Genomic DNA, 18,830 nt, shown 5'->3' with positions numbered 1-18,830 from the left:
CGAATGGGTGTGGAAAGAAAAAGAGGTACGGTTTTATTATTTTGGCTTTTGTGCTTTTTTTTTAATTTCTTTTTGTACCATGTTTTATTATTAGGAATAAAAAAAATATTATTTTAAGATTTTTATTATTTTTATTTATTTTTATTTAAAAGGGTTTTCTTCTTTTTTTCATATTTTTCTCAAATTTTGTTTAGTGCAAATTTATTTACCCGGACGAAACCCAGTGTTGACACGTGGATCAAGCTATCCCATACTTTATCCTTTGTCTCAAAATGTTTACTGACTTAGTTCCATACCAAACAACTAAAACCATTAAATAAATTGTGCACCTCCTTTCACCTATCTTTAAAACTTTTTTTTACGATTTTTTAGATTATGTAATGTCCTAACTATGTTGTTATAGTCTAGAGTGGTCTAGCCACCATTAACTCTTGAACCTCGTAGTGCCTCATCCACCATGACACTTAGAAGAATTAAATTCATATTTGTCGTTCACTCCCTAAACTCTCTAAAAGCAATGGATGAATATGGAACAACACTTTTATCGCAATCCATCTAAAGAACCTAATTAAAGTTAGCACCAAATACAGTAACAAAAAGTTTTAAAATAATTTTATTATATAATATTAATTGTTTACTTAACATTGTCACATTTGTTAGCTATAGTGTCCCTAATGAAAAGGATTTGAAGTGAATCTTTGACAAATCTGTTGAACCAAGTGGTGTTCAAGCTTTGAAGAATCCAAACCCTTTGAAGGATGTTGAAGCCTTGGTTGTGCTTGCTGTTGTTGTGCTATTTTAGTTTAGTTTTGGGGTAGTTTGAGTGTTGTAATCCACCCCTTGATTAAATCTAAAGCATAGGCATTCTCAATCTTTGTGAAAGTAAAATGTTTTTCAAACTAAGTTAAAACAACCGATTGTTTTGTCGAAACAACCGATTGTTTATACTTAGATGTTTTGAGAAAATATTGAAAACTGTTTTTCAAATGGTTGAACTGTTAGAACCAAAACAATCGATTGATTCGAGGAAATAACCGATTGTTTGTTTTGGGACCATAACAGAAAAACTGTTTTATCTTTGACTGAGCTTTAAATGATTTAACTGCTTACGCTCCAGTCATTAAATGCTTTGACCAATCATTAAATGCAATAAAAGAGTTTGTTAAGATTTGATAACAAACAACATCTTTGAATAAATTCAGAAAAACATATTTGAGTAACAAGATTTTAAATAGATTTTTTGAGTTTTTCAAAGAGCTGAGATTGCTGAGAGTTTGTGATTGATCAAAGTGTGTGGAATAAGATTCTGCTTGTATTGATTTCAGATTATCTTCTGTAACAAGTGTAATCCTTGTTATCTGCTGAACAAGTTTCGTTTCTGTGTTTACTGAGATTGGCTGTGTGTTCTTGAGGGGATCAAGATCAACAATCTTAGTGTTGGTGTGTTGGCCAAGAAGAGTGTGTGTCTTGAGGTGTTCAAGGTCACTTTCTTGGTTGTGGTGTAAGTGATCAAGGTGTGATTGCTTAGTGGATTTCCTCAGAGGTTTTCTGAGAAGACTGGATGTAGCTCTGGATTTGGAGTGAACCAGTATAAACATCTGTGTGCAATCTCTCTATCCCTAACTCTTTAAATTCAGTTTTGTTTGTTGTTTGCTGGTATAAACAACCGATTGTTTTTCTGGTACTGCTGTTTTCTATTGCTGTTTTGGCAAACTGAATTTCTTATCAATTGTTTCTTGAGATAATTTCATTCTTGTTTTAAAAGTTTGCGAAAACCCTCTTTAAACAATTCACCCCCCCTTTAGTTTAAAACCATCCATTCTAACACAATCTCTAACTCTGGAATCTCAAGTAGCCAATAATTGAGGATTGAAGACCAAAAAATTGCTTAAGGATGAAGAATGTCAATCCGTTGAGCAGATTGACCTACGCTAAGAGGATGATGAATCCCTTTAAATCTCATTCACAAAATCTATTAAAAGAAAGGGATATTGGGACAACATTCTAAGCATCAAGAGGCAGCAATAACCACTGAGAGACAGTGAGAATACTTGAGAAATCAAGTAGAAAAGGATCAAGTGAGATCCATAAAGAGGTTTAGAAATAAAGCTTTTCTTGATTGAGGCTCAAAGAATCTGAACTTCAGAATCAATAAAGCTACAAAGCCAAAACCTCAAAAGAAGTGAAGGCTAATATCTGAAGAAGGAAATCTTGAAGCCAAGCTAGTAACAACACTTAGGCATCCATGTTTATTGTGTTTTATATTCTCATCCTGAACTTTAATTGTAAGATCTTATCATGTGTTCCTAAATCTATCTTGTTGGGATTGAAAGACAATGTGATATTTTTGGAGTTATTGTTATTTATATATGCATGTTTTTTCTTTTATATTCAAATTCCTTGGGTCTAGTATGTTAGAAAAGATGGTTTTAAACTAGAGGGGGGTGAATTGTTTAAAGAGGGTTTTCGCAAACTTTTCAAAACTAGAATGAATTTATCTCAGGAACCAATTGATTCAGTAATTCAGTTAGCCAAAACAGCAAGCAAAAGCTATAGTACCAGAAAAACAATCGGTTGTTTCGTAGAAACAATCGGTTTTTTATACCAGCAAACAACAAATAAACTGAATTTAAAGAGTTAGAGATAGAGAGATTGTACACAGTTGTTTATACTAGTTCACTCCAAACCAGAGCTACATCCAGTCTTCTTAGAAACCCTGAGGATATCCACTAAGCAATCACCACTTGATCACTTACACAATAACCAAGAGAATGACCTTGAACACCTCAAGAAACACACACTCCTTAGCCAACACTAAGATTGCTGATCTTGAACACCTCAAGAACACACAACCAATCTCAGCAAACACAGAAACGAAATTGTTCAACAGAGTACAAGGATTACACTTGTTACAGAAGATAATCTGAAATCAATACAAGCAAAATCCTATTCCAACACTTTGATCAATCACAAACACTTAGCAATCTCAGCACTTTGAAAAACTCTCTTAGAAAAACTTTGTCAAAGATTATTAATTCTTAAATCTATTTTTCTAAATATATTCAAAGATGTAGTTTGTTATCAAATCTTAACAAACTCTTAAATTGCATTAAAAGATTGGTCAAAGCATTTAATGACTGGAGCGTAAGCAATTAAATCATTTAAAGCTCAGTCAAAGAAAATAGTTTTTCTGTTATGGTCCCAAAACAAACAATCGGTTGTTTCCTCGAATCAATCGGTTGTTTTGGTACTTAACAGTTCAACCATTCAAAACAGTTTTCAATATTTTTCTCAAAACACCTAAGTATAAACAATCGATTGTTTCGACAAAACAATCGGTTGTTTTTACTTAGTTTGAAATCATTTTGTTTTCACAAAGATTGAGAATGCTAATGCTTTAGATTTAATCACAGGGTGGATTACAACATATAAACTACCCCAAAACAAAGCTTAAACCAGCACAGCAACATCAAGCACAATAGAGGCTTCAACATCCTTCAAAGGATTTGGATTCTTCAAAGCTTGAACACCACTTGGTTCAACATAGTAGTGTGTTTTATGCTCAATGGTGAGGAACGCTCATTCATTGTCCATAGGACATGAATGAGGCCAGAAGGCGATTTCATGTTTTTGAACCATATTCAACCAGCCAAAGGATTCAATAGTCACAAAGCCCGAAGCTAAGACTATGGTCAACTGTTCCATCTTAATGCAGAGGTAAGTCATAATAATGACTTATTGCTCAAGATAACCTTGCACGAGGAATCATTTTGGTTTGTCCAAAATATCCAAAATAGGAACAATGATTTTGAATAAACATTGCATTTATAAATAACAGTAAAAAAGAAATTCACAAATTTATTTCAATTGCAACAATTGTGTTATATTGTTACCTCCTTTCTTCAATCATTTGTCTAAAGTTCAACTCTCGGTCTAATTATCTAGTAGTAGTATTATAATTTATAGTGTTATTTATAAATATTACTTGTAAATCATCTCTAGTTTATGTATCACTTCATCTTAAAAGATAATTATACTTTGTTATCATTAATTCCCTGTGCATACGACAATCATTAATTGTACTACAGTTGATTCGATTCAGTTGTCGAGTAAAAAAAGTAGGATTTAACTAAGTTGAACTTGATTTAAATTAGTCCACCACCATGGTGGTGGTGATGATGGTGATGATGGTGTTTTTGTTGTATTTGTTTTAAGTTTAGGTGATGGGAGTGTTGTGTTGTTGTTTGGAGATCAAAGGGTTGGTGATCATGCTGGAGTGTTGCTTTTGTGAGTTTTTCATTGAAATTGGGTAATTAAAAGGTGAAATGGTTTCATTTCTTGGTAACGTCAATAGTTGGATGACACTTGAATATAGAACATTATTGCATATTTCTTTAGGTTTTGGTTTGGTTTGAGGCTACAAACCTAAAATATGGTGGGTGGACATATAATAAAAATCACTTAAGTAATATCTCAAGTAATTATTGTTTAATATAGTGATTACTAAAATATGTTGCCTAAAATTATGAAAAAAAGTGTTGTTTAAACATTAGCAGGAAAATAGGGGTGTCAATGCAAGGTGGGTCATGCGGGCTAGTCCATAACCTATTATGAAAAATACGAGGTGAGCTCACTATTTTGACATGCGACTCGCTTAGGCCTGTCCCGCATAACCCGCTACCCATGAAGGTCAAGTGCGAGACCAGGCGAGCCAGCCGCTAGCCCACATAATAATAAAAAGGGTGTTTTATCATACACCCCATTAATTCCAGAAATTGAATTTTGAAAGCTAAAATAGTTGTTCTAGATTCAGTAATGTAAAATAGTTGTTATGGAAAGGTTATTTAAAAATATTTTTTTTCTCTTCTAAATTTACATTTCCTGAATTGATTTTTATGTTATTGAAATTAATTCCAAAATTCATGAGATGTAAAAAGAAATTTGATGGAATACAGGATGAAACACCCTAATAAAAAATACAAAATTGTCTTTTCCAACTTTTGTTTTCTATATATATTACAAGTACATTAATATTTTTTTATTTTTAATAAAAAATAATTTTCTTATACGGATCATTCTTATGCGGGCGGACCAATAGACTAAATCCACATTACTTAAGTGGGGTGAACCAACCAACCAGTATTTTGGGATCATGCAGGACATACCAATACCGGACGAGGTAATCGTATTACCATCTTACCAAAAAAATATGACCTATTATAACAATCTAAACCAATGATTTTGAAAAAAATACGTGATCATAAAAAAAATATTATATTTGAAGAACGTCCATGGTTTCATATCCCACGATTAGAAAAGTGTAACCAAACTGTTGTCTAAAAGCACACTTTTGACAGCACTTTTTCCTTGTTTTATAAAATAATAAATAGTGGAATGCACCCGGATGATGTAAACTCATTATGACTAACCACCAACACTCCACATCTTACAAACTACCTCACGGCTAAAAATTAAATATTTGTTTTTTTTTCTACTAGCTCTCTCACGTAACACCCATTTGGATCCCTCTTTTGACAAGGTTTTCCTTTGATGAAATTCTATTTTGCAGCCATTGTCATCTGAAATGTAGGACTAATTGTAATGACTTAATTTTCCAAAGCAAAGTAAAGTGTTGATGTACATCAGCACTACTATTGAGTGGGAAAATACAATTGAAAAAAAAAAATTGTTGCACATTGCAACATAATATTTTTTGGATATTTTAATCCCCGGCCCTTTTTGTTTTTTTAGAAAAAGGAAATTAATGAAAAGGACAATAGGGCTCGATATTTCTTCAAGCAATGTTCTTAGTTGTGAAAATGTCAACAACTCAACCTAATGGTTTATCGTTTAATAATTGGTCTCCATATTATATTAACTAAACATTGAAACAATCAATATCCATATCAAGTAGTGTTGGTAAAGTGCAAATGCAGCGAAAAACATTCTCTAACTAACGATTCAAATTTTGATTAGTCACAATCCTTCTACTCTTCAAAAGTAATTAGAAACATTTCATGAATATTTAATATATGTTTCTTAACATGTGTTTCCCATATTAGAAAAAAAAATCTTTTGTTTACAAAGGTAAGTTTAAAAAGTGTTTTCTTTTATTTTATTCTATTTAAGAAAAATAAAAGTTCTCAACTATTGATAATAAAATTAATGAAATGAATGGTAAACATGTATATTTAATTATGAGGTATAATCTTATTAACGATAGGTACATTACATAGTTATTACATAGTTTTAAGGGTGTGATCTTTTTGGTGAGTTATTTTGGTTATAACACTTCATCCTGCTGACAAAGATCTTGTTTAGTTGTTGGATGTATGTTATATATTGAGGGTGTGATCTCTTTGGTGGGTTGATGTAATTGTATTTATTGGGTTTCTATATCTTGATCTGGTTTATTATTTTGGTTTGTAGTGTAGTGTTTGTTAGATCATTAGTTGGTAGGGTGCTAGGAAACTTGTTTTGAATTTTTTGTATAAAGGTTGTGACACTCCTAAAGTGTCTCATTTTATTTTATTTATTCTTTGCTGATAAACAAAAATTTTACATTCCTATATAGAATCCCAGAATTTGATCTTTATATAAATATAAAGTGTAATTTTCAATAGTATCTTTTTATTTAAAAAATCTTTATTACTCAAACACTTAGTCAAAAGTGGGTAAAAATTTGAATCTTTTTCCTTTGAAAACATGAATTTCAGCAACATGCAAAAGCTTCTAAATGAATCATGCTCCACCTACTACTCACAGCATAGCTAGAGATGATAAAACTATATTCTAGCTCACCAACCGGTTTCAAGAAGCTTCAAAAGGGAGGAAGAGATGTGATGAGAACAAAGATCTAAGTGAATGTAAATGGCAAAGGCACATCAGATAGTGGTAGGAAGCAGTTGGGGAATCAGAAACATTTTTCAATCCCTTTTAGTCATCTTAGCCACTGCTCTAGTTGTCACTACCATTTATCTAACACAAGAAGGAGATCAATGGTCTCATGAAACAAACAAGTTACATTCATTATCAAAATGTAACTTGTTTTCTGGCAACTGGGTTTTTGATAATGAATCATATCCACTCTACAAGGAGCAACACTGCACGTTCATGTCTGATCAATTGGCTTGTCAGAAGTTTGGAAGGAAGGACCTTAGCTACCAGAATTGGAGATGGAAACCTCACCAATGTGACTTACCCAGGTCTCTCCATCACATTTTTTAATTTTTAAATTAAGATAGCTACATAATATTTATAAAAATAAAGAAAATTTTAAGAGATTATATATCCTACTATTTTTTTTCATTTATTTTAAAGTTTGTCATTTCTTTTTGATAAAGTATGCTTTTACTTCCCCTAAACTTTTTAAAGCTTATTATCAGTAGGTTTTAAAAAAATTCCATTTTTAGTCTGACTGCTTCTCTGAGTAATTTAAAAACTACGTCATAAAAGAAAAAAAATGGTATATATAAATAAGTTTGAAAGATTAAAAATGGTATATACTAAAATCAGAGAGACAAAATAAATAGAATGGTTAAAATTGAAATTTTCATATTTTAGAGGAAAACATATACATTTTACTTTTTTTTTCCTTTTCAGAACCTAATAACTTTGAAATATACCCTAACAGTCTTGTTAACCAGTGCCATAATGCAAGGATAAAGGATCAATGCAAAAAACATGTATTAGAAATCATGGTGATAATTTATGGGTAACATTTTTAATTTTTTATATTTATATACTTAATGTTCTAATGAGGATAATTGTTGACAGTTTTCTCTTTCAAATACATATTAATTCATTTATGGCTACATGTGTGCTTGAATGTGAAGTTTGAGTATGTGTTTTGAGCTTTGTGAATGTGGCTCCTTCTTTGTTAATAAAGGTTCAATGCCACAGCATTGCTTGAAAGGCTAAGGAACAAGAGGATGGTGTTTGTGGGGGATTCACTGAACAGAGGCCAATGGGTTTCAATGGTTTGCCTTGTGGAATCTTCTGTGCCCCCAACTCTCAAATCCATGCGAACCATTGCAAATGGGTCCCTCAACATCTTCAAGGCAGAAGTAAGTCTTTAGAACATCAAAGAACAACCTTATTCCTAAGAAAAATGTTCCTCCATTTCAAAACTATAATTACTCACTTTTGTTCTTGCTTCAAATTTGAGTAACATGTCCACCATTTTTTTTTTTGTAAAATATGTTTTTCTCAATCATATTATTGGTAGAGAATATTCATCAATTTTGACTAATCATTTTTAGTAAAGTTTCTTCTTCCTTATTCAACAAATTTGGGAGTTTTTCATATTCTAATATGTGTTTATCACTAAAATTAGATTGTCTCTAAAGTACTATCCATGTAGAAAATCAAAGACATTAATAATCTTAAAAATTTCAAGTACATATATATATATATATATATATATATATATATATATATGAGATGAGATTAACTATTTGAGGTTGTTATGATTTGTGAAGGAGTACAATGCAACGATCGAGTTCTATTGGGCTCCATTATTGGTAGAATCAAACTCTGATGACCCTGTGAACCACAGGGTAGCTGAAAGAACTGTAAGAGTGCATGCCATAGAAAAACATGCTAAGTACTGGACTGATGCAGACATTTTGGTGTTCAACACTTTCTTATGGTGGAGAAGGCGAGCAATGAATGTTTTGTAAGTGAAAACTCACCAACCCATCACTGTCTTTTGATCATCTCCAATTTCCAACCACCATTTATGTACTCTCCATGTGGGTGTGTGTTCCAATGTTTTCACCATAAATGCGTCCTATGTACTCTGCTACCACCAATTTGGTTCCATCTACAACATGTCTTAACCACAAGAGTTTGAATTATTTTTAAGGCTAAAATAATTTCTTTTCCTCATTGTGTTTTTTTTTAGTTTGATTCAATTGTATTAAAAAAATCACTTGGGAAACTTTCTAGACCAAATCAAAAAACAAAATGAAAACAAAGATTAAAACGAGGAATTAAAATTCTATTACCGTTGTTTGGAAAAACAACTTTTTAGAACAGGTATACATTATCCACAATACCAAACAATTAATTTATCATTCAAAATATTTAAAACTGTGTGTTTTTTTTTCTCTGAAGCCATTGTTTTAAAATAAATAAATAAATAAATAAATAAAAATAGTTGAGAAATATCTTTTTGGTTTTCTTCTTTTGAGTCATTTGAAGTCGCATCGGTGTGAGTGGAAACATTTGTGTGTATGTTTTCTAAATTAAAAGAGAAAAGAAGTTAACAATTACATGGTAATAGGTTATATTGTGACGTTTAACATCAAGTTTTTATTAAAATAATACCTTATTTAAGAGGGTAAGTGTCTTGATATGAATAATGACAGTGTAACGTATGAACAGGTGGGGTTCATTTGAAGACCCAAATGGGGTAATGAAAAGGGTAGAAATGGTGAGAGTATATGAAATGGCCTTGAGGACATGGTCAGATTGGTTGGAAGTTCATATTAATCGCAACAAGACCAACTTGTTCTTTGTTTCTATCTCACCAACTCACCAAAAGTAAGTGCCACAAACTCTCATAAATCTACCATCATTGTGGATAAGCTTATGACCTACCTTAACATTATACTTTGTGATAAATGTTTGTTATTTACATTATATTATTTTAGAGCAATTACTTGCAAGTCTTTTAGTCTTTTTAGTTAAAGATTTTTTTTTTTTAATTTATGTTCTATGTTTACATATTTGTATAAGAAACACTCAAACAACATTTTTTTAATTTCTCTCTACACAAATATTTGATACATAAAACAAATTTACATATTATCGTCATTAAAAAGTCCAAACATAAGTAAAAATTGGAATATTTGATTATTTTTTAATTTTGTATATGTTTTATTTCTTTTTTATTTACTTGAATTGAATCTTAAACTTGACATTTTTCATGATTAATTTTATAAAAAAATAATTGATATCTAAAATAATTTTTATTATTAATAAATATTTTTTAAATTGTTATCTAATTAGCCATCAAAATTTTCTTTACCAACTAATTAGATTCTAAAGTTGATAGCTAAAATTAATAACTAATTAAATATCAATTTAAAAACTATTTATTAATAATAAAAATATTCTATATATTTTTAGTCTCTAAATTAATATTTAATGTAATTAATATAATAATTAATTATTATTATTTATTTATAATTAGTCTTTATTTAGTGATTTTCTTTGTAGTGAATATAGAATATTTTTAAAAAATTTCTTGTAAAAAATTTTCAAAAGTGTGAAGGAAACAAAAAAAAAAATTAAAACCACAACTATTCTTACAAAGCTAACAGATTAATAGTTGTAATTTTCCTTTAATTGTATTTTTTCCTTTTAAAATATTATAATACTAGGTTTTAGTCAATAAGTTTCAATTGTTCAAATTGAATATCTAAATATCACCAATTGTACACTTTTATTCCTTTATCCATCTTCTTTGATTTTGTCAATGAGATTGTTTGATGACAATTCAACTAATGCATCACTTAACTCGTGTTAATAGGCCTAATTATATCTTTCTCTTTCATGATTATAAATAAAAAAGTATAATTAAGGTAGGTCAGTAGTATTTTAGTTTTTCTATTGCATAAAATAATTTTTATAATATACAACTAAAATTAATTGTAAATTAATATTTTAAATATACATATTATATTATAATTAAAATTTAAAATAAATAAATATTTGAATATAAAAATTATAGTTTATATTTATAATAAATGTTTTATAGAGATATAACATTTAATTTACTTAAATTGTATATTGAAAAGGAAATGTTAGAATAACTTGACTATAAATGTTTAATTAAAAACTTTACACATTAGAAAAACATAGAATCAAAGTTTGTTCATATAATTTTCTTCATTAAACTATGGAGGCTACATGAACATATACATAATTTATTTTAACCTTTTAAATCAACTAATTATCTACTTTTAAAAATTTACAGTAATAATAACCTAGATAAGTAAAGATTAAAAATTAAATAACTAAAGATTAGTTTACTTACCCTAAATACTTAAAATTCTTATTACTAACCAATTCTATTGTCCTTATTTATATAAATAATAATAACTTATTTTCACGTGGCGTCGTTTGTTTTAAACATATTAAAAGAAAAGAAAATAGAAAAGTAATAACATGTATAAGTTGTATGATAGAATATAAAATGAAAGGAAAGTAAAATTTTATTTCTCTTTTAATTGCACAAGATGTGAAAAGAAAAGAAAAATATATATGCAAAATGACATACATATAGGGTTGAAAAAAATATTTTAATTATTCTCTTTTTGTCTGTGGTATTTGCTAATTTTTTTATGGGTTGAAAAATCTATGAATCCCACGTACTTTTGCACCATTTCTTATATTTTTAGATAAAAAAATTATAGAAGTAACAAAATTTAGGTGTTTTTTCCTCTCTTGTTCCTTTCTTCCATTTTCAATTGTTTCAAACAGAGCCAAGAGTCATTAGAATGTTATAATTACTTTAACTTCAAAAATATTTTGGCAATAGTTTCCAAATAAAAATTATTTTCATTGAAAGATGATTCAAGTCATTTTGCATTATAGATCCCTTACCTATATTAATAATACCAACAAAATCATACATAGAAATACACAATCACATATCAATTGTTCTATAATTACACTATGGTCCAATAAATTATCTAAGTGGATTTACAACGTATAAAACAGAGTGTTGATATGTTTGTAATTAGATTACAACTCAAAAAAGTAATTATTTTTTATTAAAATAGAGTAATTTAAAAATTACATTAACAAAATTATTTATGTAAATTGATGTTTTTTAATATGAAATGATCAAAAGTAACATTCTGTTATAAAAAACTTGCAGGGCACATGAATGGGGAGGAGCAAGGGGTGATAATTGTTACAAAGAAAGTGATAAAATTAGAGAAGAAGGGTATTGGGGGAATGGTTCAAATCCAAGTATGATGAGAGTGGTGGAAAATGTGATTGAAGATTTGAATGGAAGAGGGTTGAAAGTTGAGTTGCTTAACATCACACAGCTCTCAGAGTATAGGAAAGAAGGGCACCCATCAATATATAGAAAGCAATGGGACCCTCTAACTCAACAACAATTATCAAATCCAAAAACTTATGCTGATTGCATACATTGGTGCCTCCCTGGTGTGCCTGATGTATGGAATGAGCTTCTATATGCCTATATTCTACATCCATCACTAACTTTTTGACAAAAAAAACTAAGTTTCCTTTTGGCTTTCTCATATTCATGAATCTGGTGAGGAGAATTCAAGTGTAAAGAATGTTGCCTCTCCTAATCATTCTAAATCTCATGTTAATTTTGTTTAAGCTAAAATACAGTTTAACTTTTCATGTCATCATAATTTAGTCTCCATTTTCTTGATATGTAATTTTAATATACTTTAATTCTATATGTTTTATTTAGGTTTAATTTTACCTTATATATATATATATCATTTAAAATATCATCAATAAATAATTTGTTTTTTTTACTCAAAAGAAATCATTTAATCTGTGAAAATACAAAAACAGTTCATTAAAACTTACATATTTTTTTTTTTTAAAATAGGATTACAATCTTAAAAAAATTAAAAATCAAAACCACAAATTAAAAGTTAGAAAGGATTAAAATTATGATTTAACCTTTTTGTTCTAATAACGTTGTTTTGATGTAGTAGTTTCTTTGGTAAGATAATGCGTAGTCTTTTAATTAGTCTGATGAATTATTCTTGTTGCCACATACTTTATGAGATTTTCATGTTTAATCTTCATTAATAAACTTTGTAGTTTGTTGTTATGGAACATTTTTAAAGTAGAAAATTTGGTTAAAAAAATAGTAAAACAAGAATAGCTCTCACAACTGTGAAAAAAACTTGTAGAAAAAATCATTGTAAGAATTGCACAAAAGCAACTCCAAAGACGTAGCATAATATTTTTCTTTTTGCTTTTGGTTCTTCCAACTTCAAAATATGAGTAAAATATATAATTTTACATTTTATTAACGATATTTAAGTTCATTTAACTTTTCTAAATTTTTAAAATAAAATTGAAATTATCTTTAATCATATTTATAAATTATATTTATATTTGAATTAAATTAGAAGTATTCTAAAATTATCATATTAATTAGTTGAAATTAATTTAATCCATTAAAATTCAATTTCTTATAAGAAATTATATTAACTATATTATAAAAATGTCTAACTAAGATAAAGAAGAAAATTTATATATATCCCGAACTTAGGAATTGGATAAACAACTTGTGTCCTGATGCAATTATGATTTCTAAAAACACTGTTAAAGACTTATATTGGGAAAATGCATGTCCCGACCAGTCCTCGATCATCGATCCCAGTGACTGACATCAGACATCGCACATCGGTGCCTAATAGTGGAAGGGGGCCACATAAGGTGGGCCCAGACGCACCTATCAGAGGATTGGTCAGTCTTCGGACATCGGTACCATAGACCCTGATGTTGGAGATCGACATCGGCCCTAGCTGACAGAAAGAGAGATCGGACATCGGCGTCTAAACGTTATGATGGGCCCTTAGAGGTGGGTCCTAGAATTATCCTAAATCATCAGTTAGAATATCAGATATGAGGGAAGCCTAAGTCACGAGGGATCCATGCATGTGATGTGTATAGTGCATACATGCGTGACACGTGAGAATAATCCTTAGAGGCGCTAAGAACCATTAGGGTTAGGGTTTCCAAGGGAAGTTGCATGCATGCCACGTGGATACTTAGGGCACTCGTAGAAATAGATGGCGCCAGATATTAAGTGCACAAGTTGGTACCCAGGCGACCACTCTGTTATTCGTTGCACTCCAGTTAAGGGAAGTCCTATGTGCCAGATACACTAAGATTATGTAAATAGCGGCGCAAGGACGTTCCCCAAGGAACCTTAGACAAGGGTAACAACTAAACCCTAGTTTCAACCTATATAAAGGATGCCAAAAACCCTAGCAAGACACATAGTTTCTAACACTGAAACTACTTTATACACTTGGTGTTTCTTTGCCCTTATACTGACTTGAGAGTCGAAGTGCAAACGGTCATCAAGGCGCCCCTTTGTCTTTGCAGGTGAGAGATTTCGAAGTACGATTCTCAAGCGGAGATAGAAGGGCCAAAGACTGTCGTAGAGTCAACCAGCTAAGCGAGTCAAACGACAGGAACATTTGGCGCCCACCGTGGGGCCCGTTAAAGCAAGGTCCCACTCACAATCGTGTTGAGAGTTTCTACCAGCAATATGAGGAGTACGAGGCAAAGATCTGTTGTAGCCACAGGTGTAGTGCCCCCCTGGAGGCCCATCTCACAGGTGTGCACGACCTAGAGGCCCATCTCACAATGTTCCACACTTAGATGATGCTCACAGGAGGATCTGACGTTGTGTACTGCAAGCTGCTCATGAGCACGTTGGCAGGCGCGACGTTAGAGTGGTTTGTCAGTCTCTCCGATGGACACATCACCACCTTCGACCAGTTTGCGACGCTGTTCAGGGAACAATACCTTGTTAACAAGTCCCCCATCCGACTTTCTTATGATGTCTTTAACATTAAACAGTACCAGGGGGAGTCCATGAAGGACTACTTGAACAGGTTTGGGGTCCAGGTGGTAAGGTTGAAACCCACGGATGAGGCCATGATAGTGCATGCCTTTGTCAAGGGAATGCTGCCAGGACCTTTCAGCGAATCGCTGTTAAGGTTCTACCCGAAGACATTCACCGAGATCAGACGTCGGGCGTTGGCACACATCGCCGCAGATGATCGAGTCACGGAGAAACACGGTCTTGTCGGTCCTATTCGACCTCGAGCAACAGGACGAACTCAACCCATGAGGGTGCACGAGGTGACCACAGAGAAAAAGGGAGCTGGAAAACCCTACGAGCAATCCCAAGCATGGACACACACACGAAGGGACCCGCCCCCGAAACATAATTTTCGAGTGGAGCTCAAGGAGCTAATCGCTATCCCGAACATAGCGGCAAGGCTGAAGGTACCCGCAAAGACCGACAGGAAGATGGGCCCCAACAAGAACGCTTTGTGTGAGTTCCACCAAGCACATGGCCACTACATACTTAATTTCTTGGCCCCGACACACCAACTAGATGAGCTAGTGAAAAGCGACTTCTTGAAGGATTAACTTCAAGAGCAGTAAAACGATCAGTGACTGTAGGGGCAGATCAGGGGCACGAGGTGCCCATTCATGAGGAGATCAACATGATCTCTATAGGGTTTTCAGGAGGAGGATGCACCGCCTCCCAGCGAAAGAAGTACGCGCGAAGTGATGGCAGTAGAAGTACAGGAGGTAGATCAGACCCCGACGTCGACCTTATCTTCACCAAGGCCGACCGCCAAGATGTCGTACCCCACGACAATGACCCGGTGGTAATTTCGTTAGTCACAGCAGGAAGAAGGGTGTACTGCGTCCTTATAGACCAAGGAAGCTAGGCCGACGTGATGTTCTGGTAAACCTTCAAGAAGTTGCAGTTGTCTCCAGACCAGTTGAGGCCCTATACTGGGTGCTTGTAGGGTTTCACTGGAGACCAAGTGGAGGTGCGTGGGCATATAGAGCTAAGGACGACCTTCACGGATGGCACAACTTCGTATACTGTATGGTGATCACCATCAAATATGACCAGAAAGAGGCTAAGAAGTGTTACGAAAATAGCCTCAAGACGAAGAGAGGGGTGTTCGCTGTTACTACCCAGCCTCCAAGGCAAGAAGGGGTCACCCTTGCAGAGATCGCCTGGGCGAGGCGACCTGAACCCGCCAGAGACGTGTTGGATAGAGAGATCGGTGGGAAGATGTTCAAGCTTGGGAGGACTTTAAGCCAAGAGTCGCAGGATCAAATTGTCGAGGTCATAGCAAGGCACCTCGATGCTTTCGCGTGATCTACCTCAGACATGCCTGGCATAGACCCCGACTTCTTGTGTCACTGTCTCACCATGGATCCCCAGGTTCGACCTATTCGCCAGAGAAGACGAAAGTTCAATGAGGAGACCGAGAAGCTGTTGAAAGCTGGTCACGTTAGGGAGATTCAGTACCCCGAGTTGCTGGCCAATGTGGTATTGGCGAAAAAGGCCAACAAGAAGTGGAGGATGTGTGTTGAATTCAAAGACCTCAACAAGGCCTGTCCGAAGGACTCCTACCCGCTGCCTAGTATCGACGCCTTGGTAGACAGTGCGTCTGAATGTAGATTACTCAGCTTCATGGATGCCTTCTCTGGTTACAACCAGATCATGATACACCCCAGGGACGAGTGCAAGACAACGTTTATGACAGAGTTGTCTTGTTATTGCTACAAGGTGATGATGCCCTTTGGACTGAAGAACGCAAGTGTCACCTACCAGAGGTTGATGGACAAAGTACTAGCGCCCACGTTAGGGCGAAATGTCCAAGCATATGTAGATGACATGGTGGTCACCTCCTAGCAAAAGGAACAACACGTGGCAGACCTGGAAGAGCTATTCACTACAATAGCGAAGTACAGGCTGAAACTGAACCTAGAGAAGTGTGTGTTCGGGGTCGAGGCAGGCAAGTTCTTGGGGTTTCTACTCACTGAACGTGGGATAGAGGCGAATCCCGAGAAGTGCGCTGCGATAATAGCAATGAGGAACCCAATCTCAGTCAAAGAGGTGCAGCAGTTAACAGGGCGCATGGCTGCTCTGTCCAAATTCGTATCGGCAGCAGGAGACAAGGGGCATCCTTACTTCCAGTGCCTGAAGAGAAACAACAGGTTCGAATGGACCCGGGAGTGCAAAAAGGCATTTGTGAAGCTGAAGGAGTACCTGGCTAGTCCACTAGTATTGTGCAAACCAAAGCTAGGTACTCCCTTTCGCCTATACTTCGCAGTTACAGAGAAGACGATTAGTTCGATTCTGCTGCAAGAATAAGACCAGGTGCAGAAACCGATCTACTTCGTCAGCAAGGTGTTGCAAGGGCCAGAGGTGAGGTGACAGGCCCCAGAGAAAGCGGCTCTGGCAGTAGTGTACTCAGCGCGAAGACTTCGCCATTACTTTCAAAGCTTCACCGTAATAGTAATGACAAACCTTCCAATTCGCAAGGTCTTGCAAAAGCCAGATGTGGTACGTAGAATGGTGCGATGGGTAGTAGAGCTTTCTGAGTTTGATGTACAGTATGAGCCTAGAGGCCCCATCAAAAGCCAAGTTTACGCTGACTTTGTAGTAGAGCTCTCCTCAGCAGCCACACACCAAGAGGGAGCAGGTTTCAAATGGGTGCTCTTTGTAGACGGTTCCTCAAACCAACAAAGTAGTGGGGTTGATGTCATCTTGGAAGGACCAGATGGGTTGCTGATTGAGCAGGCCCTACGGTTCGCTTTCAATGCCAGTAACAACCAAGCAGAGTATGATCCTGCCTGTTGACCGGAGCGCTGGAGAATGCCTCGTCAAAGGATCGACGTGCGCACCGCTTATCACCTTCGTTCCTCCCTGGATCTACTTCAAGAACCTGCAAAGAAACGACACGGCGCCGCTGCGGCCGATCGCACTCCGACGCTCAAGTCAGTGACGGTATCACCAAATACTAAGAACTAGAATCGTGCAAATTCTCTCTCACAAACAGCTCTGTCACTCGCAAGCGTAAAGTGTATGAACTGAACGTGCGTACCTCAGAAAGTCTGTTAAGAGCTCTTATATACCTGGTGGTTTTCTCTCTCCTGGCAGTTACAGACTTGGACACGTGGCTCGCATCCAACTGTACACGTGCCATCATCTGGAGGCTCCCTGACTTGGCGCCGCTTCTGCTCTCATTTTGGCTAAGTTACTTATGCATGGTACTGTCCAGTGCATAGCTAACTTAGGAGTGCGATCTCTACTGAAACTGGCGAGTTAGGGCCTTCATACACCTTCCCTGTGGTCTCGCCGGCCGCCTTCATAATCTGCTTCTCCTTCATCTTCGGCGATGTGCTTGTTCTGGCGATCTCCGACTGCTTGGTCGCTTGGGTCTGCATCTGGCGACTTCATCTTCAACCTGGCGATCGCCTATTCTGGTAAGCTGGAGATCGGAACACGCCAACTTAACAATCGGCGACTACACGTGCCTCCCGACTTCCTTCCTAACTGCCAACCTGGCACCTTGTCAACACGCCTACACTGTAGCAGGGTGCCACGTCATCATACCCGACCACCAGGGCGGTACACAAGCCCCCCAGTCTTAAGCGAAGACTTGTCTAGCGAAAAGACTGAAAGAGCCTTCGTTAACACCGGTCTACGTGGCACTGACGCAGAATTCCAAGCGATAGTACTTTCTGCTGCTCTGACGCTCCACCAAACCCTTCGCGCATCGTTCGACACGTGGCTTTCATCAACGGCTATCTTCATCTGCCGTTAGCGCTTCCCAAAACCATTTCGAAAACCCTTAAACCCATTACGTTCCACTGTTCCATCACTTTCTTCGTGCTTGCAAAACGCTCTAACTTCCCTCTGCGAAAACTCTCAACGCTCTTCAACGTTCCAGATCACCATCTTCCTCCCTCGTCTTCCTGATCATTGAAAGGTAATTACTTTCCTTTATCTGCTGGGTTTCCTTGCATTTTCACCGATTTGCATCATCCTGTAACTGCCTGGTGCATACGCTGTGGGTCGTTTTTCCATTTCTCTTCTGCGTAACTTAGGGCTTTGTCGATCGTCGCAACGAACTCACATTCGTTCGTCGTTTCACCTCTCTTCCATGACCGAGTCAGCCTTCGTAACCCTCCTGATCATTTTTCCTTTCTTCTTCCTTTGCAGCTGCCATCATGACTCGCACCAAGATTACCCCGAACCC

At 35.1% G+C, this 18,830-nt stretch overlaps 2 protein-coding genes across 2 annotated transcripts; both read left to right on the top strand.

Moving 5' to 3' along the window:
• The first annotated feature begins 6,822 nt into the window (after nucleotides 1-6,822).
• Nucleotides 6,823-12,398, top strand: LOC137819615 (protein trichome birefringence-like 34). Its single transcript, XM_068623515.1, has 5 exons — nucleotides 6,823-7,205; nucleotides 7,889-8,066; nucleotides 8,481-8,677; nucleotides 9,388-9,546; nucleotides 11,891-12,398. The coding sequence occupies exons 1-5, from the start codon at nucleotides 6,871-6,873 to the stop codon at nucleotides 12,249-12,251; spliced, it is 1,230 nt and encodes a 409-aa protein (XP_068479616.1). The 5' UTR covers nucleotides 6,823-6,870; the 3' UTR covers nucleotides 12,252-12,398.
• Nucleotides 12,399-14,406: 2,008 nt separating this feature from the next.
• Nucleotides 14,407-15,186, top strand: LOC137814863 (uncharacterized). The gene has a single exon (XM_068617792.1). The coding sequence runs from the start codon at nucleotides 14,407-14,409 to the stop codon at nucleotides 15,184-15,186; it is 780 nt and encodes a 259-aa protein (XP_068473893.1).
• The last annotated feature ends 3,644 nt before the right edge of the window (nucleotides 15,187-18,830 follow it).

This window comes from Phaseolus vulgaris, chromosome 10 (assembly GCF_000499845.2).
Source record: "Phaseolus vulgaris cultivar G19833 chromosome 10, P. vulgaris v2.0, whole genome shotgun sequence".
NCBI lineage: Eukaryota > Viridiplantae > Streptophyta > Magnoliopsida > Fabales > Fabaceae > Phaseolus > Phaseolus vulgaris.
Note: the sequence above shows the minus strand (reverse complement) of the source record. Positions and strands in the feature narration are given on the sequence as shown.